This window comes from Quercus suber, unplaced genomic scaffold (assembly GCF_002906115.3).
Source record: "Quercus suber isolate HL8 unplaced genomic scaffold, Cork oak 2.0 scaffold_81, whole genome shotgun sequence".
Lineage (NCBI taxonomy): Eukaryota > Viridiplantae > Streptophyta > Magnoliopsida > Fagales > Fagaceae > Quercus > Quercus suber.
Genome location: NW_027069546.1, coordinates 545,297 through 570,262, shown reverse-complemented (window position 1 = coordinate 570,262; position 24,966 = coordinate 545,297). Strand labels below are relative to the sequence as shown.

General features: G+C 31.8%; 3 protein-coding genes across 4 annotated transcripts; 2 read left to right on the top strand and 1 right to left on the bottom strand.

The window, feature by feature from the left end:
* Positions 1-537: 537 nt before the first annotated feature.
* On the bottom strand, positions 538-3,758 carry LOC136067665 (GATA transcription factor 26-like). Of its 2 annotated transcripts, none has more exons than XM_065773846.1 (2): positions 3,719-3,758; positions 538-960 (listed from the first exon to the last, which is right to left on the bottom strand). In XM_065773846.1, the coding sequence occupies exons 1-2, from the start codon at positions 3,756-3,758 to the stop codon at positions 638-640; spliced, it is 363 nt and encodes a 120-aa protein (XP_065629918.1). In that variant the 3' UTR covers positions 538-637. The 2 variants fall into 2 exon arrangements, 1 of the variants encoding a protein (XP_065629918.1); XR_010629093.1 differs by lacking the exon at positions 3,719-3,758 and adding an exon at positions 1,317-1,399 and having other exon boundaries at positions 851-960.
* A 6,671-nt stretch (positions 3,759-10,429) lies between these two features.
* LOC136067672 (protein SUPPRESSOR OF GENE SILENCING 3-like) lies at positions 10,430-17,353 on the top strand. The gene is made up of 2 exons (XM_065773853.1): positions 10,430-10,551; positions 16,385-17,353. The coding sequence occupies exon 2, from the start codon at positions 16,433-16,435 to the stop codon at positions 17,351-17,353; it is 921 nt and encodes a 306-aa protein (XP_065629925.1). The 5' UTR covers positions 10,430-10,551; positions 16,385-16,432.
* A 138-nt stretch (positions 17,354-17,491) lies between these two features.
* On the top strand, positions 17,492-23,673 carry LOC111987075 (protein SUPPRESSOR OF GENE SILENCING 3). Its single transcript, XM_024018776.2, has 3 exons — positions 17,492-17,885; positions 19,931-20,082; positions 23,084-23,673. Exons 1-3 carry the CDS (start codon positions 17,664-17,666, stop codon positions 23,304-23,306), a joined length of 597 nt encoding a protein of 198 aa, XP_023874544.2. The 5' UTR covers positions 17,492-17,663; the 3' UTR covers positions 23,307-23,673.
* Positions 23,674-24,966: the final 1,293 nt, after the last annotated feature.

Genomic DNA, 24,966 nt, shown 5'->3' with positions numbered 1-24,966 from the left:
AGGAGATGCAATTTGACCCAAAAATCATTTATAAGTAGTGTTTAAAATTATTCTTATTGACCTTTTCAAGACATTCCAACTAAATGGACTTTTGGTACTTGAAAATAGACAAAGGTTTCTGTTTTATCACTAGTCACATTTGAGTTATATAAAAAAAATGATTATAATCACTAATATATAGCCCAATTCAACCACTTTTTTTTTTTATAGAATAAGACTCAGTATAAATGTATGCAACACATTTATCTAATCCAATCTATATAACCTAACGTATCACATTGAAAATGGTTAAACTATACTTGCGTCCTACTTCAAAAATAATTGTCAAAATTGAAACTTTCATAACATAAAACTCAAATCGACCTTGTACATGTTGGATTTATAACGCACTACATAACTACTTAAACACAAGATCACACAATACAATCCATACAATCCAGATGTCACATTCAAACTTCTAGTCTTTTTATGTAGCCTAATGTTCAATTAGATCTATGATGGGATTTTATCACATTATCAATCACGTACGATTGCATAGCAATGAAATTATATACATGTAGCAGTGAAAGGAAAAACAAAAAACAAAACAAAATGGACAGGATCAATTATTGATATATCTTAAGACTTTGAAAGAGACTTATGGATAACCTGGGATTTCATCTTCCGAATCATCCACATTTTCTAACTTGGTGCAGCCCCATGTTATTGCAGACTGAGAATCTGAAGTTGATTTATTGCCAGTATCATCTTCAGAGACAATTGAATCAGGGACATGACCTGAGCCATCTTCTTTCATACTCAAATTGCCTTCATTGTGAACTATGTTAAGAAACTTTCTTGGTTTCTTCAAGATATGCTTGGGGATGTAGTTCTCTAGAGTTCCTCTTATCCTATACCTTGATCCACATGCATTGCACAACACTGGCTTCTCAGGCGGTCCATTTCGCCAAAGGGGAGTGTCTGTTCAATTTCATTATTCGTAATCAATATATAGAAAGTTATATAGAGTGAACAACAAAGCAGTCATGATATAGGTTTGTGTGCGCGCGCGCGCACGCATGCGTGCAGTGTTTGTTTCTTCTTCTTCTCAAGAGGGAAAATAAAACTAAAGGAATAATAGATGATTGAAACAAACAGATTAACCAAATCTATTCGGGGGAGATCATCGAGCTTATTAAACTAGAAAAAAAAAAGAAAAAAAGAAAAAGGATCAACCAAAAAAAAAAAAAAAGCTGCAAATGAATGTGCATCAGGTGCTAATTATAGTTTAACATGAGAAAGTTGTTACCAATAACATTAACGAATATTTTACTAACCCTTGATTACCAATCCTTGTCTGACAATCCTATGGTATGTTTTTTTCAATAACAACAAATATTTTACAACTAAAATATTTAACTATTAGTTAATTTGTTTATAGAACCAACTTAACAATTGATGCAAGTCTCTAATGATATTGAAGATTTTGATATCTTGAAGTTACTAATAAGTCTTTAATTCCTTTTGCATTTAAAAAATCCTTTTGGTAATAGGGTTACTTGTTGACTAGTCTTGGAAATTGTCTCATGGGTTGTATGGTGTGTGGGGGTCGTGTTTAGCATTTATGTTGCTTAGTAAGGTGGTGTCTAGGGGGATGTCTTTAGACTCCTAGTAAGTTGAAGCGTTGAACTTTGCCTTGAAAGAAGTTTAGCATTTTTTTTTAATACTTCGAAATACTATGTTTTCTGTTAGATGTTTACTCACTATATAAGTCTTGTCTGTGTGGAGAGAAGGAGAAAGACTAGTGAATTTGAATTATTTTTTGGTATAGGTTTTGAAAATTTTCCTGGGAAGGGTGAGTAGTGCTTCAATTGGTTGGTGAATCCCTATTCTTGAGTGAATATATTTCCCTATTCAAATAAGTGATTCTGTAAGTCCTATCCTCTATCTTTTACTTCTAAATCTCTTATCATTTATCAGCAAAATTGTATATTTAAATTAAGTGTTCAATTCATCCTTTTCTTCCAGCATCAACAACTTAAAATTCTTGCAAGTTGATTATTCAGTTTATTTCATAAATAGTTACTTTATGTTTATTAGTAATTTTTTTAAGTTGTTACCTTCTAATCAATAATTTAAGGAGAACCCACTTAATAGTATTCATTATAAGATTATAAGCTTAGAATAATTATCATGAGTATCAGAAATATAGTTGCTGTTATTTAACATGTCTTTAGAACATTTGATATTCATTCACTCATGCTTGTTTCGTTTTTGGGGGGGGAGATAGAGATAAGTAGATAGTGAGAGAAGAAAAGGTAGTCGAGTTCAAATTGTAAATATGGGACATCACAAAAGATGTTATTATCTTTAAACTATCACTTGAATCCCTTCACTCACATTAATTAGAAAATTTTCTTTCAGGTAATGTTTAAGTTTACATTTTACAACAACCAGTTACATAATTAAACCCTGAACACATAAAATTAATAAATCTAGAATTTTTTTTTAAAAAAAATTCTGCACACATAATGTGAGTTATAACTTACAAGATTATGATTAGTTTTTATTTCAAAGACACCCTTTCTTACTAATTCTTTCTTCTCGCTTATATATCTATCTTTCACCAATAGTAAGGTCTTGAGTATAGTAAGTTCTTTTACTCAAAAAAAGGAAAAAAAAAAAAAAAGGAAAAAGAAAAAAGAAGAAGAGTATAGTAGGTTCTAGTTAACTTAATTGGTAAAATTTTTTATTTTTGAATAAGAGGTAGGAACTCAAATCTCACCCACATCAAGTGCCTTAAGCTAATGATAAATAGTGATCATCATAGAGAGTACACCATAAATTCAAATCTTATTGTATCCATAAAAAGAAAGAAAAAAAAATCTCGACAAGCATTAATTATAAGTAAAAGTTCTCAAGATAATAAATTTTTTGTTCCCTTGAGCTATAGGACTTCTAGAGGTCTATTTATGATTCGTATCATGAATTTTATAAAACTTTTAGTGTAATTCTTTTTTACTGTTCCACTATTTAATAAATTTCTATTTGATTTACACTTTATTAAAACATCACTACGACAAATTTGATTTTCAAATTTGATTTTCTTTAAATGGATTATTAACCAGTGCCTTAAGGGCACTCGTTAGCATTCCTCTTCTTTTTGTTCCTAACAGGCAAGCTAAATTTCATGTTAATTTAATGTCATTTATTATATCTATAAACTAATGTTTTGTTATATAATTTAATAATACAAAAAATTATAATTTTAACAATTTATAAAATGTAATAATTATTTTTGATAATATGGTAGTTGGGGAATGAGAAATTTGAACTTTGAATGTATTCTATTAAAAACATCAAGAAATACCAATTGAATTATGAAACTCGAAATTTGATAATTATTAATATATGGTCATGCACATTTTTCCAAATGAATATTATAAGGATACTATGTATATTGAATTTATAAATAAATAAATAAAAAAAGGAATAAAAACAAGAACACATTCAATAGAAAATTATTCAATGGTGTAAAAATAGAGACTACACAAAAATCACCTAACTATGGACTGCATAATCAGACATTATAAATCCACGTGAAATTTTGAAAATTTATTCGAAATTAAAACTTAAATTTTGTGATAGAATAGTAAATAGAAATCAAAAGGAAGAAAGAATTTGTGGAACATAAATTGCAGCTTCTCAATTAAGAAAAATCACAGAAAAGAGAACTCACCGTCAATTCCACAATGGAAACAAGGCCCTCGTTTTCCCATTTCAACAATTTCTTCTTCGAGCTTATTTCAAATTTGTCTTAAGCTGTCAAGCCAGTAATCTGAAATACCTCTTTAAACTATAATACAATTTCTAAAAAAATCAATACAGAAGAGAAAAGAAAATCTGCACAATATTTTATATTGAATTCAAGGAAGAAGGACAGAAAACGCCAAAAGAGTCAATTAGTTTTATATGGTAATCAGTGAAATTAACATTAAAATAATAATGATAATAAAAACCCTTCACAGTTTTACTGCTTCCCGATCAGAAAAGGAAAAGTGTGACTATAGCGTCAATTGCTTTAGAAGCTAATGATACCATCACTTCTATTTCTATGGTAACTCTTTTATCACGAAGACATACGGTAGAACTCACAAATCACAACTGTATGATGGTTATCTATGTTAAACATAGTTGTCAAGAGTTGTACCTCAACTGATATCTCATAATATTTCTAACGGAAACATTTATGATTTGAATCCTCCATCCAATTATTGCAACTAGTTGACCATTTGAACGTGCTTAAAGATGAGAAAGTCTCCTATATACAGTGTAATATGCATAAAATTATTCAAAATCTCCTTATAAGTAAATTTGAATCTGTACAGGGGATCTATATGCATGAGACCCACTTTTTTGTAAGAGCAAATACAGAATATTGTGAGAAATTATTTCGTTATCCGATGTTTTTTTTTTTGGTTGATGGGATTCGTTATCCGATGTTAATTTTATACAATCTTTTCGCATAAATATAGGTCTCATGTATAGTTCTAAGGAGCCACATATTGTTAAAAGGATATGCCATTATTATTCACTGTATGCTGGAGGTCTCTCACAATATGTGGGCCCCACTAACATGAGGATTCGCATGTTGTGAGAGACATGCTATATATCGTGGTTGCATTATATACCTTCTCCATATATAGAGTTCATTTTGATGTGAGAAGAAAATGTAATACACGGACTAGATACACTTAATAAATTCACTTTTTGAGAAATAGTCAAGAGTTCTATAATTTATGGTAGGTGCTAATACAATGAGGATAGGTAGAAAGGCAATATTACTCTTACCTTCTCTTGCATCACCATGATTGGCTTAAGCTTCATTGGGATCAAATGATTGTAGAGATTTGCTGTTGTGGAAGTTTTGTCAAAATAAATTTGACGCTCAAAACATAAGTATTTTGTTAAATACTTAGCAGAAACAGAACTGGAAAAAATTAGGTCCAAAATTGTAAGTAAAGATATGTTTGTGGTGAATGTACACAACAGTAAATGGTGTCTACTCCTGTTTGGTGTGAGTCCGAAAGTGGACTGAATTGTTGAGGTTCAGGGACACAATAAATTGGCAATTATGGTGTAGGTGTTGGTATATATAGTGGTGGAGGTTGTTTAATTTTAGGCTGTGTGAGTTGTGGCAGTAAAAATAGTGCTTACAAAGGCTATAGCAGAATGCATGAAAATTTTTACTGAAAACTATGATGGTTGTGGTGATTGCCAATGGAGAATAAGGAGAAGTTGTTGCGTAAGCAATTTAAAAAATTATAATTTTAACAATTTATAAAATGTAATAATTATTTTTTATAATATGGTAGTTGGGGAATGAGAAATTTGAACTTTGAATGTATTCTATTAAAAACACCAAGAAATACCAATTGAATTACGAAACTCGAAATTTGATAATTATTTATATATGGTCATGCACATTTTTCCAAATGAATATTATAAGGATACTATGTATATTGAATTTATAAATAAATAAATAAAAAAAAGGAATAAAAACAAGAACACATTCAATAGAAAATTATTCAAGGGTGTAAAAATAGAGACTACACAAAAATCACCTAGCTATGGACTGCATAATCAGACATTATAAATCCACGTGAAATTTTGAAAATTTATTCGAAATTAAAACTTAAATTTTGTGATAGAATAGTAAATAGAAATCAAAAGGAAGACAGAATTTGTGGAACATAAATTGCAGCTTCTCAATTAAGAAAAATCACAGAAAAGAGAACTCACCGTCAATTCCACAATGGAAACAAGGCCCTCGTTTTCCCATTTCAACAATTTCTTCTTCGAGCTTATTTCAAATTTGTCTTAAGCTGTCAAGCCAGTAATCTGAAATACCTCTTTAAACTAAAATACAATTTCTAAAAAAATCAATACAGAAGGGAAAAGAAAATCTGCACAATATTTTATATTGAATTCAAGGAAGAAAGACAGACAACGCCAAAAGAGTCAATTAGTTTTATATGGTAATCAGTGAAATTAATATTAAAATAATAATAATAATAAAAACCCTTCACAGTTTTACTGCTCCCCGATCAGAAAAGGAAAAGTGTGACTATAGTGTCAATTGCTTTAGAAGCTAATGATACCATCACTTCTATTTCTATGGTAACTCTTTTATCACGAAGACATACGGTAGAACTCACAAATCACAACTGTATGATGGTTATCTATATGTTAAACATAGTTGTCAAGAGTTGTAGCTCAACTGATATCTCATAATATTTCTAACGGAAACATTTATGATTTGAATCCTCCATCCAATTATTGCAACTAGTTGACCATTTGAATGTGCTTAAAGATGAGAAAGTCTCCTATATACAGTGTAATATGCATAAAATTATTCAAAATCTCCTTATAAGTAAATTTTAATCTATATGCCTGAGACCCACTTTTTTGTAAGAGCAAATACATAATATTGTGAGAAATTATTTCGTTATCTGATGTTTTATACATTCTTTTCACATAAATATAGGTCTCATGTATAATTCTAAGGAGCCAAATATTGTTAAAAGGATGTGCCATTATTATTCACTGTATGCTGGAGGTCTCTCACAACACTTGGGCCCCACCAGCATGAGGATCCACATGTTGTGAGAGACATGTTACATATCATGGTTGCATCATATACCTTCTCCATATATAGAGTTCATTTTGATGTGAGAAGAAAATGTAATACACAGACTAGATACACTTAATAAATTCACTTTTTGAGAAATAGTCAAGAGTTCTATAATTTATGGTAGGTGCTAATACAATGAGGATAGGTAGAAAGGCAATATTACTCTTACCTTCTCTTGCATCACCATGATTGGCTTAAGCTTCATTGGGATCAAATGATTGTAGAGATTTGCTGTTGTGGAAGTTTTGTCAAAATAAATTTGCCACTCAAAACATAAGTATTTTGTTAAATGCTTAGCAGAAACAGAACTGGAAAAAATTAGGTCCAAAATTGCAAGTAAAGATATGTTTGTGGTGAATGTACACAACAGTAAATGGTGTCTACTCCTGTTTGGTGTGAGTCCGAAAGTGGACTGAATTGTTGAGGTTCAGGGACACAATAAATTGGCAATTATGGTGTAGGTGTTGGTATATATAGTGGTGGAGGTTGTTTAATTTTAGGCTGTGTGAGTTGTGGCAGTAAAAATAGTGCTTACAAAGGCTATAGCAGAATGCATGAAAATTTTTACTGAAAACTATGATGGTTGTGGTGATTGCCAATGGAGAATAAGGAGAAGTTGTTGCGTAAGCAATTAAAACTTAGATGATTTTGGCCACGATGTAGGCTAGGGATGTAGTAGATATAGTTTGTAACTCTTATTTTTTGCAGCCTTTTAAAACTTAGGGCCTCTTCAAAATGTTTTTATCCTAATCGGGTGAAGACTTCTTAATATGAATAATAGAAGACAATGAATGAAATGATATCACCCTAATGCAAAAGCCTAGGAGGCAATAATTTTATAAAGAACTCATTTAAATGAAACTAAAAGATAATCTAAAAATCATTTTTACCCTTAATTAATACTATTAGGGAAGTCATAGATTGGGGTAATTACTAATTAATTGTAATTACAGAAATTTCCAGAAGCTCCTTGCAAAGAAATTAGAGTGTAGTTGGTGATAAACCATTCATAATTAAGATAAACTTTTTTTTTTTTTGAGAAGAATATTTGAGATAAACTTTAATGATGAAGTTATCTGAAGTTCATAGATTTCTAAATTCCCAAAACAAACATAGTCTTTTAAGAATTATTTTTCTAAAAGAAAATGCCAAAAGAAATACTGGGTGGCAACACACACAACCATCTTCTGACATTATGCGAATATCATGACCAAATAGGATTTTCCAATGACTGAACCTTCCAAAGATTTCCTTGTAGTTATCCAACCCATTTAAGAAAGTATCAACTTTCATATCCTATTAAGATTTATCCTCATAAATGTGGCAAGACTCTAAATAAATGTGGAGAGAGAGAGAGAGAGAGAGAGAGAGAGAGAGAGAGAACATAAATGTGGGTATAACCTAATTAGGTAACTTATTAAAAATTTCTCCAAAAATAGGTAACTTTTTGGAAAAAAAAAAATCTTATTAGGTAAAGTTTTTATAGCAAAAGAGTAGAGTATTTATAACTAGGAATGTATTAAACATGTGAGGTCCCATTAACTTAATAGGTAAAGTCTCTGATGGTTGAATAAATATCTAGGGTTCAATTTTCACCTAAACCAGAAACCGATTGGTATCTTGGTCTGATGATAAAGAATTATTATCAAAAGCAGACGCAATAGGTTGAAACTCTCAAAAAAGGAATGTATTAAACATTTTCCCTTTATCAATAGATCACTTATATTAAGTGATGTAATTAGGACTTTTTTTTTAGAGAAGAAATTAGGGTTCTTCTATAGCTTAAGGATTAACTTTTTTTTTTTGTTGATAGATAGCTTAATCATATATATTATATTAAAGTCAAAACGCAATTAGAATTCAAAATAAATATACGTTATTTTCTAATTATTATCTAATTTTGTGTTATGTGTCCACTTTAATTTTCTTAACTTTGGAGCAAATCACACCACAAACTTTACTAAAAAGCGATGATAAATTTTAAGGTATTATGTATTAATAATGTTATGGTTAATTTTAAGGAACTCTTTTTATTTAAGAAAATTAGAGGCACTTGATTAAAAAATGTTAGTGTCAATTAACTTAGTTGATTAATTTCCTGCATTAGAGAATGGGATTTGAGAGATGTGAGGGTGCTGCCTCTTTAAGTAATACATAGACTTAATTTAATTGAAAAAAAAAATTGGTTAGTTAATTAATCAAGCATTTCAAAATTATTTCTATATATATATATATATATATATATATATAATTTAGACTATAAAAATATATAAAAATTAAAGTTGAGAGAAAGTTCAAACTTAAAAGCCTTAAATGACGGACTCCATGATTGAAAGATTTGTAACTCAAATGACGAATACCTCCTGGTGTTTTTAATAAATACATCTTGAGTACAAACCCCTTCCCCCAACTATCAAAATTATCTAAAAAATTAACAAAAAAAAAAGAAAGGAATGACCCACACCAGGCCAAATTGAAATTGTAGGAATTCAAGAATGCTCTTAGCTTTTCGTTTTAGAGGAATAGATGTGTAGTTTTAAGCTTTGTATTTTTAGTGTAATATATTTTTCAGAAAATCTTTTCCTAATTTTTGGGTGCGTAGGATGGCTGAAAAAACTAAGTAAAACATAAAACATAAATCATTTGTTGTTGACCAAGAGGAATTCTCTCTTTGAGACTGCAAATATTTTATGCATGAGGTTTACGCTTTTTAAGAGCCTAAAAGGCTAAAACATTTTCAACTTTAGGATAAATAACAGAAACTTAAAAAATGAAAGAAATATATTAAAAAATTTCAAATCATCAAAATAACCTTCGAATTGTCAAAACTCTCTTAAAACATTCAAAATAACTAAAATACCTTTCAAGACCGTCAAACAGACAAAAAAACCATTTAAAAACCTCAAAAATTACCAAAATACTCTAAAAATCCATAATATGACATAAATATCCCTAAACTCTTCAAAATGATCTAAATAAACATAAAACCTCCAAAATACCAAACCTTTAAAATGACCGAAATACCACATAACCTACAAAATAATCAAAATACCTTCTAAACCTCTAATATGATTACAATACTTGTTAAACCTTCAAAATGACCACAATATACCTTAAAAACATCCGAAATTGCCTAAAAGTTGCACAAAAAACAACTTTCAAGTATCATTATGGAAGTTTCAAGTGTTTGTAACTATGCATGTGAATGTGTAAGTTTAGTTGGTAGTTTTTATTGATTGTTTTATTTATTTATTTGCAATTGCACTTTTTTTTAGAGAGTTTTAACCTATCGTATCTACTTCAGATAATATATCTTTTATTATCAAATTAAGATACTAATCGGTTTTCAGTATAAGCGAATAGATTGAATCTTAGATCTCTTATTTTGATTATGCATATTAGTATAATATTTTTTATGTTTTTTATTTTGCTTGTGTTTCTTTTAAAGTTGAATTTAGTTGTTTGGTATTAATATTTTTAAAGTAGTGAATCAAAGTTTTTATTTCATATCTATATAAAAATATAGAATTTTCATAATTGGGAAATTCCAGAAAAATGTTTTTCAGAGTATTTTAAGGAATACAACCAAGCACCGGAAAACAAATGAATTTTCTTGAAAATGATTTCAGCTTCGATAGAAAACATCTTATACCGAAACAAGTGGAACCCTAGTTAAACGCCACGTTCTAATTTTTTTTCTTCCTAAATCTGGATGTATTTTTCAATTTAAGGAGTTCGAGGTTGTGTTCTCTTTATTCCTAACCTCCCAAACACACTTACCCCCTTTCTATACCTCAAAAATTAGGAAATTTGCATCTTCTTCATCTTTGATCTTCTGCAATTTTTATGCTCGTAAAAGAGTGATTTATCTATCTGAGGTAAAATTATAGTGGGATGCACTTTCTTTTTACCGTATTTTCATTCAATTTTCAAATTATGTTAAATCAACATGCATAACAAAGGTTGTAATCAATCCAAGGAAAAATCGTAGTGAAATTACCATATTTTGCATTTACACAATTTTTATGCTCATAGATATGTCGATCTTTCTATTCAAGGTGAACTTATAATGAAATGCACATTCTTTTTACTGTATTTTTCATTTAATTTTCAATCGTCTTAAATTATCATGCATTTCAATAGTTGTAATCTACCCAATGTCAAATTACAGTGAAATTTCATACATATTTGGCGTTTCTATAGCTCTTATGCTCATAAATTGGTCGATCGTTTTTTATACCATATTTTTTTCATTTGATTTCAATTTTGTCCTAAATCAATATGCATCTCAAAGGCTGTAATTAATCCCAATTGAAATCACCGTGAAATTACTATATTTTGTATTTTCACGATTTCTTTGCTAAATATGTTAATCTATTAATCTAATTAAGGTGAATTCACATTGAGATACACTTTCTTTTGATTTTCATTTGATTTTCAATTAGATTTTCAATTTTGTCATATATCAACATGCATTTTAGATGTTGTAACCTATCATAAGTGAAATTATTATATTTTGCATTTTTCGTGATTTTTACCTCGTAAATTGGTAGATCTCTTTATTCTAGGTAAAGTTACATTGAGATGCACTTTCTTTTACCATGTTTTTCATTTGTTTCAATTTTTTCTATAATCAACAAACGCTTTACAGGTTTTAATCTATATCATTCTATTTTTAAACTCAAGTTTTAATTTTTTGTTTTGATGATCATATTAGTTTATTCCCAAATATTAGGTGTCATGATTTGCCGCATCACTCTGCTTCAACTATTTGGTTGACACAAAAAATGTTTTTCGCTACAACATATTATTTTAGCTAAAATTAGTTTTTCTTTTTCTTTTTTTGAATAAAAAATTAGTTTTTCTTGTAGTGTGATATTATTATGTAGAAATGTGTGACAACAAATATTAATTCTATGGTGTATTTGGGTAGAGATTTATAAGAAGAATTTGTGCACATGATTAAATTTAAAATTCTATCCTAAGAAGATGATTTATTATTTACTACAAATGATTTTTAGCTAGGGGTATAAATGCCATTTACAAATTCCCTCAGATGAATTGTTATTTTAAAAATTCATCTTCCATTCTATCTCTTCTTTCTCCACCCCTCCTCCTTGATCATATCCACAAAACTCAATCGGTTAAGCTTCTTATTAATACAAAAAAAAGTATCATATGTGCCCGGTCCATAGAATGGACGTATAAGATAATTTCCTGCTTTCTTTACCCAATCCTATATATTGGCTCAATCCAAATGTAATTTTTACTTTAGAAGTTCGAGGGTTGCACTCCCACCCACTGTTTACATTTCACATAAGGTCCTCATCTCTAGGACACAAGAAAGCTTTGGTTTTATTTTCTCTAAAAAAAGAAAAAGAAAAAAAAAAAGCTTTGGTTTTATTTTCTCTAAAAAAAGAAAAAGAGAAAAAGAGAGAGAGAGCTTTGGTTTTAGAGCCTTGTTTTCAAATCAAAACGATATGATCTTTAACATTGTTCAAATCAACCTCTGTTAACGACAAAAATTCTAGCATAGTTGAAGACTCTCTATGATGAGCTGGTGAAAATTATTGGTGACAAATAGATGAATATAAGCTTAAACTAGTTATTGAAGTTTATTTTATTTTATTTTATTAACTACTCATTTTTAGGTATAAACTAATAAACATAGTTAGGGGCCGTTTGGTAACATTGTTCTAGTAATATTGTTTATATTTTTTAAAAATACATATAGATAAAAAAGTGTATAAAAATATGTATAATGTTGTTTAAAAATTAAAAACACATTATTAAACTATGGCCTTTGTTTTCTGTTTTTGTTTTTTGACTCACACTGTACTCTTTTGACCTATTCAGGCTGTTGTTGTTGCTGATTTGTTTTAGATCCATCTCTTTCACCTTTTGACTTCTTCTTTTTGGCACTTTAATTTTTGTGTTTCTCGGGTCGCTAAAACTGAATATAAAAGCAACGCAAACAATTTAAAGTCATCCTTCTCGTTAACAATAAATAAAATAACAGCAAAAACACAAAGTAATGACTATCTGTCGCTGAACTTGTTTAAGAGAGCACTATTTGAAACTATTTAAATCTTGTTGTTAGGGTCATATTCATAACATAATCTATCTCACCATTTTCCCTATTTCCCCTTAATAATAATAATAATAATAATAGAAGCTATGGTGCTAAATTAATTGCTTATTACAGTGCAAAATTTAGACACTTATTTTAAGTGTTTTTATTTATTTCAACTATATACTTTTAGGGTTTTCTATTTAAATTCAACTATGTGGCGAAATTGGCAAATTGAAGCACATAGTTGAATTTAATTATTATCATTGGAAAAAGAAACACCTTTTGTATCTGCATTGATGTATTATCTTTTTTAAAAGACAATTCAATTCAGTTTGTATGATTTATTATCTAATAAAACACCTACAATTGTATAAACCCTTTAAGTGTTATGTCTTATATACAATTCCTTAACCATTGTGTCTTAGCCCTTAGTCTCTCAAATTAAATTCAACCACACAATTACAGTGGAAAAGTTTAGTATAAACAATATATCCATCTTTTTGGGGTTCAAGTGATAGTTTAGTGTTAATGTTATCTTTTGTGGTGTCTCAATATATGTGGTTCAAACCTCACCTCTTCCTCCCTTACTATAATTTGAATTATTCGAGAGTCAGGCCATAATTAGGGTTTGAATTAGTCCAAGGTTCAACTAGGGATAAGGTCATAGGCTTATCGGTGGTTCTTTGGAAGATTAAGAATTTTTTTCCCTTATATGACTCATTTTTGGTCTTCGGCAGATTTTCTAACCAACCCACAGTAAATTGTGTTGACATTGAGATCAGTTAATCGATGCATGACCTTGTTTGTTGTGTGCACCCATTTACCCTGTTCTCAACAAGTCTCTCACTCCTCGCAAGATATAAATAGTGACCCCACAAATTACAAAATCCAATGATTGAATTCTGCAATCTCATTCTCTCTCTCTTATATGTGTGTATTTGTTTCTAAAAAATAAGGGTTGATCCCTCGCCCCATGTACACGTGTTGTGGGCTACGTGCACGGGTGGGCTGCGGGCTTAAGTCGCATGTGTATCCCACATCTGACTTATTGACCAATGCAAACACAATATTCTATTTTTTTTTTGGGAAACACAAAATTCTATTTAACTGAAGAATATAAAATAAAATTACCCTAGCAAACTTAGTTTTTGGTGTGCTGTGTAGTTCTGCGTTGAACCGAGGCAGTAGTATAGCACCTTATCCTGGTGGGGTCCACAAAAAAAAAAAAAAAAAACCATTGGCATAGAGTAGTGTCCCCAGAGGCCAGAGTGCTAGTACGTTGCACTTTCAAGCGATTGCCATTCTCTACGTACGTAACACACTGCTTCTTTTTCCTGCCAGCTCAAATTCAATACCCAATTCAGCAGTCAACACCCATTGATATTGGTATTGGTATTATCGTCATCCACTCTTCCATTCCATTTTCTCAATCTCTTTTTGCATGCTTATACTAATTGCATTATCATTAACTTGTGTCATTGTTCTTGGCTATGTATATGTATATGATATATGTCACTTTCATGATTTGTGGAAGGAAAAAGTTGTTTGCTTGCATGGGAAATTCGAGCTTTCAAAAGGGTGGATAATGTTTTGATGATATATGAATGGTTCTGGTTGCTTTGTGTGCAATTTCTATCAATGCTTTAATAGTAACTTTTGTTTTCCATGTACTTGCATTAATGTCATTGTCACATCCTCTCACTACATGTACTTCCTATGTTTCTCTTTGGTATGCTTTTAATATCTCTCTCTCTCTCTCTCTCTCTCTCTCTCTCTCTCTCTCTCTCTAAAAAAAAAAAAAAAAAACCATTGGCATAGAGTAGTGTCCCCAGAGGCCAGAGTGCTAGTACGTTGCACTTTCAAGCGATTGCCATTCTCTACGTACGTAACACACTGCTTCTTTTTCCTGCCAGCTCAAATTCAATACCCAATTCAGCAGTCAACACCCATTGATATTGGTATTGGTATTATCGTCATCCACTCTTCCATTCCATTTTCTCAATCTCTTTTTGCATGCTTATACTAATTGCATTATCATTAACTTGTGTCATTGTTCTTGGCTATGTATATGTATATGATATATGTCACTTTCATGATTTGTGGAAGGAAAAAGTTGTTTGCTTGCATGGGAAATTCGAGCTTTCAAAAGGGTGGATAATGTTTTGATGATATATGAATGGTTCTGGTTGCTTTGTGTGCAATTTCTATCAATGCTTTAATAGTAACTTTTGTTTTCCATGTACTTGCATTAATGTCATTGTCACATCCTCTCACTACATGTACTTCCTATGTTTCTCTTTGGTATGCTTTTAATATCTCTCTCTCTCTCTCTCTCTCTCTCTCTCTCTCTCTCTCTCTCTCACTAGGTTACATTGTCCCATTGATGATTTTCAGTCCTTTGTTTGGCAATTTCAAATGCTGCTTTATAAAGTTTGCATCTTTTTTTTATACATTGATCCATTGAAGAAAAAAACAGGGATTACATTGAACCCAGATAGAGATGGTATAATCTGTTCTTCACGAGTTGATTAACTTGCCACAACAACTTGATGCTAGAAATTGCTAAGCTTTATTTTATGTTTTTTTGTTAATGTTGTGACCTGCAACTTAATTGCATTGAAACTCTTGTTTGCAATTAGATTGTTAGATGCATTATAAGGAATCTCATTTTCATTTCAACCTTGTACAAATATGTGTTCTTTATAGGCTATGATATTGAGTCGCCATTCTAATAGACTAAAATTTGAAGTCCCAATTGAGTCTTTGACATCTCAGACAAAGTTTGTCACAAATTTAATTACTCAAGCCATCTGCTGCTAGTTATTTAGGAGGATGCATCTCTTTGTATGATAATTGATACATCAAGCTTTCCTCTCTTTTTGTCCAATCTTCTCTAATTAGCCTACATGCTGCCATAGTTATTTCCATCTTTAAATTGTGAAATCAATATCCCAAGTTTCAATATAGCTCCTTTTTGGAATTTGATCAACAAAACTTTTTTAAAACTAATACCAAAGTTGTTAGGATCTAAAATTTGATTCTATTAGGTCACCTCAAATGTCATGCCCAAATTCATAATCATTTTGATTGAAGTTTTAAATGACAGTCATCGGCTCTGTTTATCATATACATGGTTTTCCTTGGATTTTTATGTGCTCAGTTACCTTTATTTTCCAGAAGACAAGTTCTTTCTTAGTAGTGTACTGCTCTATTTCTTCACATGTTAAGAATTTACAAGGTCATCATTGTCTAAAATTGGCCACAGGCCATTGGTTTGCCTATCAAGTTGTGTGTTAGTAATTTAGATTAGAGTACTGCTAGTGTGTGTAGCATTGACAAATGAAACAAATGAGAGTACTTTATTGACTATTTCACCCATGGCATCTTGTTAAAAGCTGATAAAGGAATTTTCAATTAGTAGTCTTGGTAGGTTGTTAATCTTTAAGAATAATCTATCATGTACATACGAATTAGAATCACATATCTTGAACCATATGGTATTTCATATTTCTCATATCACAAACTTAGTACACTGCCTTTGCTTGGTTGAACTAGTGACTGCAGCAGTCATGTACTTTTTTCTTTAAATATTCAACAATTTGCAGAATTTTGTATTTGAAACAATTATACACAAACAGAAATTCATACAACGATAAGTTCCGGAGAAGGCAAGTGGAAATCCTCTGATGGCTGATAATACCGACCCATTTCCCAAGCTCTCAAGTGTATATAAAAGATCTCATCCTCAGGTTAACCAATTGAATCATCATATAGCAAACATCAATCTAAATTCAAAAGCTAGTGACTGCAATGTAACCCCGCGAGAGTCACATAACAGTGCTGGAAGACCCTGGTTTCCTCAGAATTCTATGCAGACACAAAATGCTGATCTTAAGAATTCCAATGATAGAGTAAATGCTTGGATCCAACAGTCTAAGGGTCCTTGGCAAAATAATTACATTGGCCAACAACCTGTAGTATCTCCACCCCTACAGCAAGGACCATTTTGGTCTGCTGGAGCTGATCACACTCAATCTAGTGACTCAAAAAATGGCCCGTTGAATGATGAAATCATCTCAAACTCCCACTGTGTTGATGATGAGAAGAATGATAGTGATCACTCAGAGATTGTTTGTGATAGTGATGATGATCTCTCAAATTATGACTCTGATTTAGATTCAAGTGAAGTGAGCTATGAGACACTCAAGAAAAGCAAGTGGTTTGTTACATTCTTTGAGTCTATGGATAAACTGCCTACTGAGGAGATTAATTCACCCTCAAGGCAGTGGCACTGCCCAGCATGCAAAGGGGCTTCTGGTGCCATTGACTGGTATCGAGGCCTGCAGCCCTTAATGCATCATGCCAGGAACAAGCAAGCAAGAAGAGTAAAGCTTCACAGGAAGTTTGTCGAAATTGTGGATCAGGAGTTGCAAAGGAGGGGAACTTCATTGACACTATCTAGTGAAGCATATGGTAAATGGGAAGGCCTAGATGCAAAGGTTAATGATCATGAAATCGTATGGCCCCCAATGGTTGTCATAATGAACACAAGATATCAGCTGGATGACAACAATAAGGTGCTGTCATATTCTACTCTATGCTTATGATATGAATGCTTAAACTATTTTTTCTTTATTTAATTTTCCTATCACTAATGTGCATTGTAGTCATAATATGCTTTCTCTTCTTCTTCATTTTTGTTCCCCCCCCCCCCCCCAGCATATTTTTATTTTAAAGTACATTCAAACACACTTTCTTGCTCCAAAAACAAGTGACCTTTTTTCTTCATTAGTCTTTCTTATTTATTCCTAAAATTAACTATATCTTAAATTGTTCTTGGAGGATATATAGACTCATAAGCATGCTGTATTTAAAAAGCTGTGCAATTGCTTAGGTAGGTCCAGCTTGAAATTTGAGATGAGATCATACCAAGAGAAGGTTGAGAGCAAGATAAAGGATATAAATGATGATAAACAGCAGATTAACTGGTTTAAAGAGAGGGTTGCTAAAGAGAAGAAGCATTCACAAACTCTGGCAGCTACTCTATCTCAAGTCAGTGAGAAGTTGCGCAGAGCAACAGAGGAAAATCGTATTGTTAGAGAGCGAATTAAATTACAGCATGAGGAGAACAAAGAGGAGGTAATGTTTTGGATTAGGGAGTTTATTATTTTTTCTTATTTCTAGAAGTATTTTGGCACATTTTATTGCTTAACATTGCTGTGATGAACTTTTTTGGTATGGACATTCAAGGTGGCCACTTTGAAACCTCAGATGCTTATAATACATTTTTAAATCTTATAAAACCACGGATTAACCTCTTCATATATCATGTATTCTCATGCATATGATATATTTCTTTATGACTTGGACACTCTTCTGGGTTCCTTATTTCTCTCAAAGGCACTTTATTGAAGTTAGATTACTTTCACATTATTCTTTGCCATTTTTTTGTCTAGGGGATGACATAATTTAATTTATGGTAGCCACCATCTTGCTACTGTATCTAAATGCAATTTATAAATTATTACCTCTACTTTCTTATATAAACTTGTGAATCCACAAGATACATATCTTTGAGGAAAGCCAGAGTTCATAAATCATTTTCCAGGGGCAGCATTGCTTCTACAGAAACATGTTTAGCAGTCCATCAACTGTTTGTTCTCCTTCTAAAACATGAGCATCCATCTAATCTGAATCACTTTTCCTATTTGTTTTCCTAATTATTGATTATCCTATATTCCTATATATGTTTACTTTGGCTTACTCACTTGTTCTGGAATTTTTACATCTCCTTTTATTCTTATCCCAAATAATTATAGGATAGCACATAATTTGTGTTATACTGAATTGTTAATGAATCTTCATATTTCTTAATTTCTTCTTCTTGTTTGAATGTCCATGCATCATGGTAGAAAAATATTATTGAATGAGTTAGCATAGTATGTATGTTTTTTTGGGGGTGGACTTCATGACCTTTGTAACGGAATGATTAGAGACAGGGTAATGGTTTGGATGAGGTGTATTAATAGTAGAATGGACACCTTGAGGAAGTGGGAGAGAAGATGAAGCGAGGTAATTAGCATTTGTGTATAACAGTCATCTAAGATTTCCAATAAACTGCCGTTGCCAGGTTCATTTGGACCTAATGTTTTGTGTGGGTGAAAACCTCGGTTTGGTTGTTCTTTGTATGATGGTCTCTAAGTAGGTGTGTTTATGTAATATTTTTTGTAAGGTAAGGTAATGGAGGATCAAAGTGATAATTTTTTTTTTAGAATAATAAGTATTTTTAACATACACACACGTAGGGAGAGGGGAGAAGGTCTTCATGTTAGATTTGAATTAGCCATGTGACCACTAATAAATTTCATAACTTTTTAATTAGTCATGTGACTCAAAGGAGACAGATTTAGAAGAATTAGATTAAATTGAATTGATGGTTGTGATCTCATCTTTAATCATAGTGAGGACTGAGGAGTAATGCAGACAGAAAATATAGGCCCCAATCCATTGCTGGATGATGGAGGCCCACTGCCAGTTGAGCCTGATTGATTTAATGAACTTATTTAATTTAGAAATTTAATTTTTTTATTTGTTTTTATGTAATTTTTTAAGAGTTATTCCCTTGCCTACTTGGTTCAGATTTTGTTTCCTTCCCTTATTTGGTTAAAAAGTTAGTTCCTTCTTTGATGTAATTTGGATTCCTATTGTTATGAACTTTGTAACTTAGTGGCATTTCTTGCTCTCCTTTATAAGGAGAACTATGGTTCAAATCCTCACTCCTCCATTATTGTAACGATTGAATTATCAATAAAATTTAAATAAATAAATAAATAAAACTTTTGACTTTTATTTAAAGGCCCCAAAGTTCAGTATTGTGATTATATGCTTGATCAATACAATTTGTGTTGGAATTTTTTTGATGACTCGTTGTTGATTCCAAGCAAGTGTTGATTCCTAGATTTTGATTCCTTTTTCTTGCTTGGTCTGATTCCAAGTAACTCTAGTTGTTGATTCCTATGTTTATTTTTTCCCTATTACATTTGTTTCCCACAATTATTTTTAGTATTTTATGTTGCATCAACTTTTGTGTTAGAGCATTCATTGTTCTTCATTAAAGAGTATATTTGGTTGTCCATTTGATTTTTCCCTCACTGATGTTGAATATGTATTGTGTTCTTTTCTAGATGGAGGCCCAAGAACAATTTTTTAAGGATCAAATCAAAGTTATTCAACAAGCTATAGATGCAAAGGAAGATAGTTTTGAGCAATTACAGCAGCAGGAGCGAGAGAAAGTGAAGATGACAAATTCATCTAAGATAGAGGATCTAAGAATCAGGTAACAATGTCTTACCTAGACCTAAAACCCCCCCCCCCCCCCCCCCCTGGGGGGGGGGGGAGCATATTTTTATTTTAAAGTACATTCAAACACACTTTCTTGCTCCAAAAACAAGTGACCTTTTTTCTTCATTAGTCTTTCTTATTTACTCCTAAAATTAACTGTATCTTAAATTGTTCTTGGAGGATATATAGACTCATAAGCATGCTGTATTTAAAAAGCTGTGCAATTGCTTAGGTAGGTCCAACTTGAAATTTGAGATGAGATCATACCAAGAGATGGTTGAGAGCAAGATAAAGGATATAAATGATGATAAACAGCAGATTAACTGGTTTAAAGAGAGGGTTGCTAAAGAGAAGAAGCATTCACAAACTTTGGCAGCTACTTTATCTCAAGTCAGTGAGAAGTTGCGCAGAGCAACAGAGGAAAATCGTATTGTCAGAGAGCGAACTAAATTACAGCGTGAGGAGAACAAAGAGGAGATAATGTTTTGGATCAGGGAGTTTATTATTTTTTCTTATTTCTAGAAGTATTTTGGCACATTTTATTGCTTAACATTGCTGTGATGAACTTTTCTGGTATGGACATTCAAGGTGGCCACTTTAAAACCTCAGATGCTTATAATACATTTTTAAATCTTATAAAACCACAGATTAACCTCTTCATATATCATGTATTCTCATGCATATGATATATTTCTTTATGACTTGGACACTCTTCTGGGTTCCTTATTTCTCTCAAAGGCACTATATTGAAGTTAGATTACTTTCACATTATTCTTTGCCATTTTTTTTGTTTAGGGGATGACATAACTTAATTTATGGTAGCCACCATCTTGCTACTGTATCTAAATGCAATTTATAAATTATTACCTCTACTTTCTTATATAAACTTGTGAATCCATAAGATACATATCTCTGAGGAAAGCCAGAGTTTATAAATCATTTTCCAGGGGCAGCATTGCTTCTACAGAAACATGTTTAGCAGTCCATCAACTGTTTGTTCTCCTTCTAAAACATGAGCATCCATCTAATCTGAATCACTTTTCCTATCTGTTTTCCTAATTATTGATTATCCTATATTCCTATATATGTTTACTTTGGCTTACTCACTTGTTCTGGAATTTTTACATCTCCTTTTATTCTTATCCCAAATAATTATAGGATAGCACATAATTTGTGTTATATTGAATTGTTAATGAATCTTCATATTTCTTAATTTCTTCTTCTTGTTTGAATGTCCATGCATCATGGTAGAAAAATATTATTGAATGAGTTAGCATAGTATGTATGTTTTTTGGGGGTGGACTTCATGACCTTTGTAACGGAATGATTAGAGACAGAGTAATGGTTTGGATGAGGTGTATTAATAGTAGAATGGACACCTTGAGGAAGTGGGAGAGAAGATGAAGCGAGGCAATTAGCATTTGAGTATAACAGTCATCTAAGATTTCCAATAAACTGCCTTTGCCAGGTTCATTTGGACCTAATGTTTTGTGTGGGTGAAAACCTTGGTTTGGTTGTTCTTTGTATGATGGTCTCTAAGTAGGTGTGTTTATGTAATATTTTTTGTAAGGCAAGGTAATGGAGGATCAAAGTGATAATTTTTTTTTTAGAATAATAAGTATTTTTAACATACACACACGTAGGGAGAGGAGAGAAGGTCTTCATGTTAGATTTGAATTAGCCATGTGACTACTAATAAATTTCATAACTTTTTAATTAGTCATGTGACTCAAAGTAGACAGATTTAGAAGAATTAGATTAAATTGAATTGATGATTGTGATCTCATCTTTAATCATAGTGAGGACTGAGGAGTAATGCAGACAGAAAATATAGGCCCCAATCCATTGCTGGATGATAGAGGCCCACTGCTAGTTGAGCTTGATTGATTTAATGAACTTATTTAATTTAGAAATTTAATTTAATTTTTTGTTTTTATGTAATTTTTTAAGAGTTATTCCCTTGCCTACTTGGTTCAGATTTTGTTTCCTTCCCTTATTTGGTTAAAAAGTTAGTTCCTTCTTTGACGTAATTTGGATTCCTATTGTTATGAACTTTGTAACTTAGTGGCACTTCTTACTCTCCTTTATAAGGAGAACTATGGTTCAAATCCTCACTCCTCCATATTGTAACGATTGAATTATCAATAAAATTTAAATAAATAAATAAAAAACACTTTTGACTTCTATTTAAAGGCCCCAAAGTTCAGTATTGTGATTATATGCTTGATCAATACAATTTGTGTTGGAATTTTTTTGATGACTTGTTGTTGATTCCAAGCAAGTGTTGATTCCTAGATTTTGATTCCTTTTTCTTGCTTGGTCTGATTCCAAGTAACTCTAGTTGTTGATTCCTATGTTTATTTTTTCCCTATTACATTTGTTTCCCACAATTATTTTTAGTATTTTATGTTGCATCAACTTTTGTGTTAGAGCATTCATTGTTCTTCATTAAAGAGTATATTTGGTTGTCCATTTGATTTTTCCCTCACTTATGTTGAATATGTATTGTGTTCTTTTCTAGATGGAGGCCCAAGAACAATTTTTTAAGGATCAAATCAAAGCTATTCAACAAGCTATAGATGCAAAGGAAGATAGTTTTGAGCAATTACAGCAGCAGGAGCGAGAGAAAGTGAAGATGACAAATTCATCTAAGATAGAGGATCTAAGAATTAGGTAACAATGTCTTACCTAGACCTAACGCCCCCCCCCTCCCCCCCCCCCCCCCCCCCAAAAAAAAACTTGACCTTCTCTATAGCTAATTGGTATCCTAAAAAATAATTGAAGTTTTGATTTGTTAAGTACCCTAGGTTTCCTTAGGCCACATTACCAAAAGGTTCCAATTTGTCACCCAGGCCAAAGAGCCAATAACCTTGTAGCTCAATGACATTGCTTGATAGTTATTTACAAAAACTTGACTGACTTGGTAAGAGAGACTTAGTTGTTGACAATTAAGTCATATGGATTTTTAATATTTGGAAATGTTGTTTTGCCAATAGGCAGCAGGAAATTGCTAGATTCATACAGTTCCAGGACAAAGAGATGGAACAATTTGTAGACGAGAGGGATAAGCTGGATAGAGATCATGAATACATGAAGCGAAAGTTGAGGCAAAGGTACTGGAAGGAAGAGGTTGAGCTGGAGAAGAAGTATGAAACTGAAATAACCCAGCTCATGGAGAAGTATGCCCCTTCATCATCATTAGGAACAAACAGCCAATAGCTTCCATTCATAAGATGGAGTGTGGTGAACTCAGAATTAGAAAGCAGTGGGAGTATGTGGGTCTACAGCTTTTCTTTTGGTTTTTGGCTTAATTGTAGTTTTTTGGTGAATGCTATACCAAAAAAGAATAAGCCTGCTAGTTCATTACTGTTATTTTTGCCTTGTATTTTCCTTCTTTTAAGTAAGTTTTGATCTCAAGGTAAGAGGGAGGGAATGATTCAAAGTAGTGAAGTCTGCTTCATGAAGCGTGATTCCCAGTTGATTGTACTACCCTTAGGGTTATTATGATTTATTTCTGCTTGTTGTGTGGTAATGAATCTAGTGATGACATTTTACCCAAAAAATAAATGTTCTATGCTTTTTCTCATGGTCATGAGCAGATGGTTAATAGCTATGAAAGAAATAAAATCAAAAGCTTTTGCTAGTAGAAGAATGTATTTTCTGAAATTCTGTGTTTCCTTGTTTTGTATTTTGAAGGCAAAGGCTTTTGGCTCAGTTTGGAGCTTGGATTTATTAAGGGACATGTAATGAAAAATTGCAAGATTACTTAGGAAATTAGGTTCTTGTTTGAGGCAATTTTATTTGTTTTCCTTTCCCTCCAAAGATATTGTTGGGGTCTTTTTGTGGCCAGCATATGCGTTGTCCTTTCTTGTTGGAACCTATATTGTTGAGGGAGTTGAGTTCGAAACTCTTGCTGCCAATGGGTCGCCTATTGACTTTTGTGTTTCCTCCAAGTAATGAAATAACATGATATGTGTTAGAAATGAAATAAAAAATGGTATGGAAGAGTTTATTCCTTAGAAATAAGTGATGATAAATATTTTTGAGTTAACATAACAAGAATAACTTCATAACACAAAAGTGAGTTAAAATAATAATGTACTAGACTTATCCTGTAGTTGTTTGGGATTGTTTTTTACATTAGAGACCATTGTCATGCAACATCACTAGTTTAATGTTAATTATCTTCGAAAGAGAGAAGGCAAGTAAGGTACATAAAATGTGCAATCTAAGCTATCATGGCTTATGTGACTTAAAATATCAAAAGAAGAAAAGGACAAGTCATGCATACTTAATCGAATGGAGCCAATTTCCTTAATGAATGTGTTTCAAGATGACATACTGACCAAATGCATGCCTGCCACCTCAAAAACCTACCCCTTTATATTCCAAACCATTTCTCCAGTGTTACAACATACGTTAATTGTCTTAAAACAAGAGAAGGTAGGTAAGATGCATCAAGTGTTGTGGAATTCAAATGTCATGGCTAATGAAATTGAGAAAATCGAGAAGAAAATGACAAGTTATGCACACCTACCTTTTTGAAAGAAAAGGGACAAGTCATGCATACTTAATCGAATGGATCCAATTTCCTTGGTGAATGTGTTTCAAGCTGACACACTGACCAAATGCATGTCTGCCACTTCAAAAACCTACTCCTTTACATTTCAAACCATTTCTCCAGTGTTACAACACATCACTAGTGGAACGTTAATTGCCTTAAAAAGAGAAAAGGTAGGTAACACCTATTAAATGTTGTGAAATTCAAATGTCATGGTTAATATAATTGAGAAGATTGAGAAGAAAATGGCAAGTTATGCACAACTACCTTCTTGAAAGAAAAGAGACAAGTCATGCACACTTAATCGAATGGAGCCAA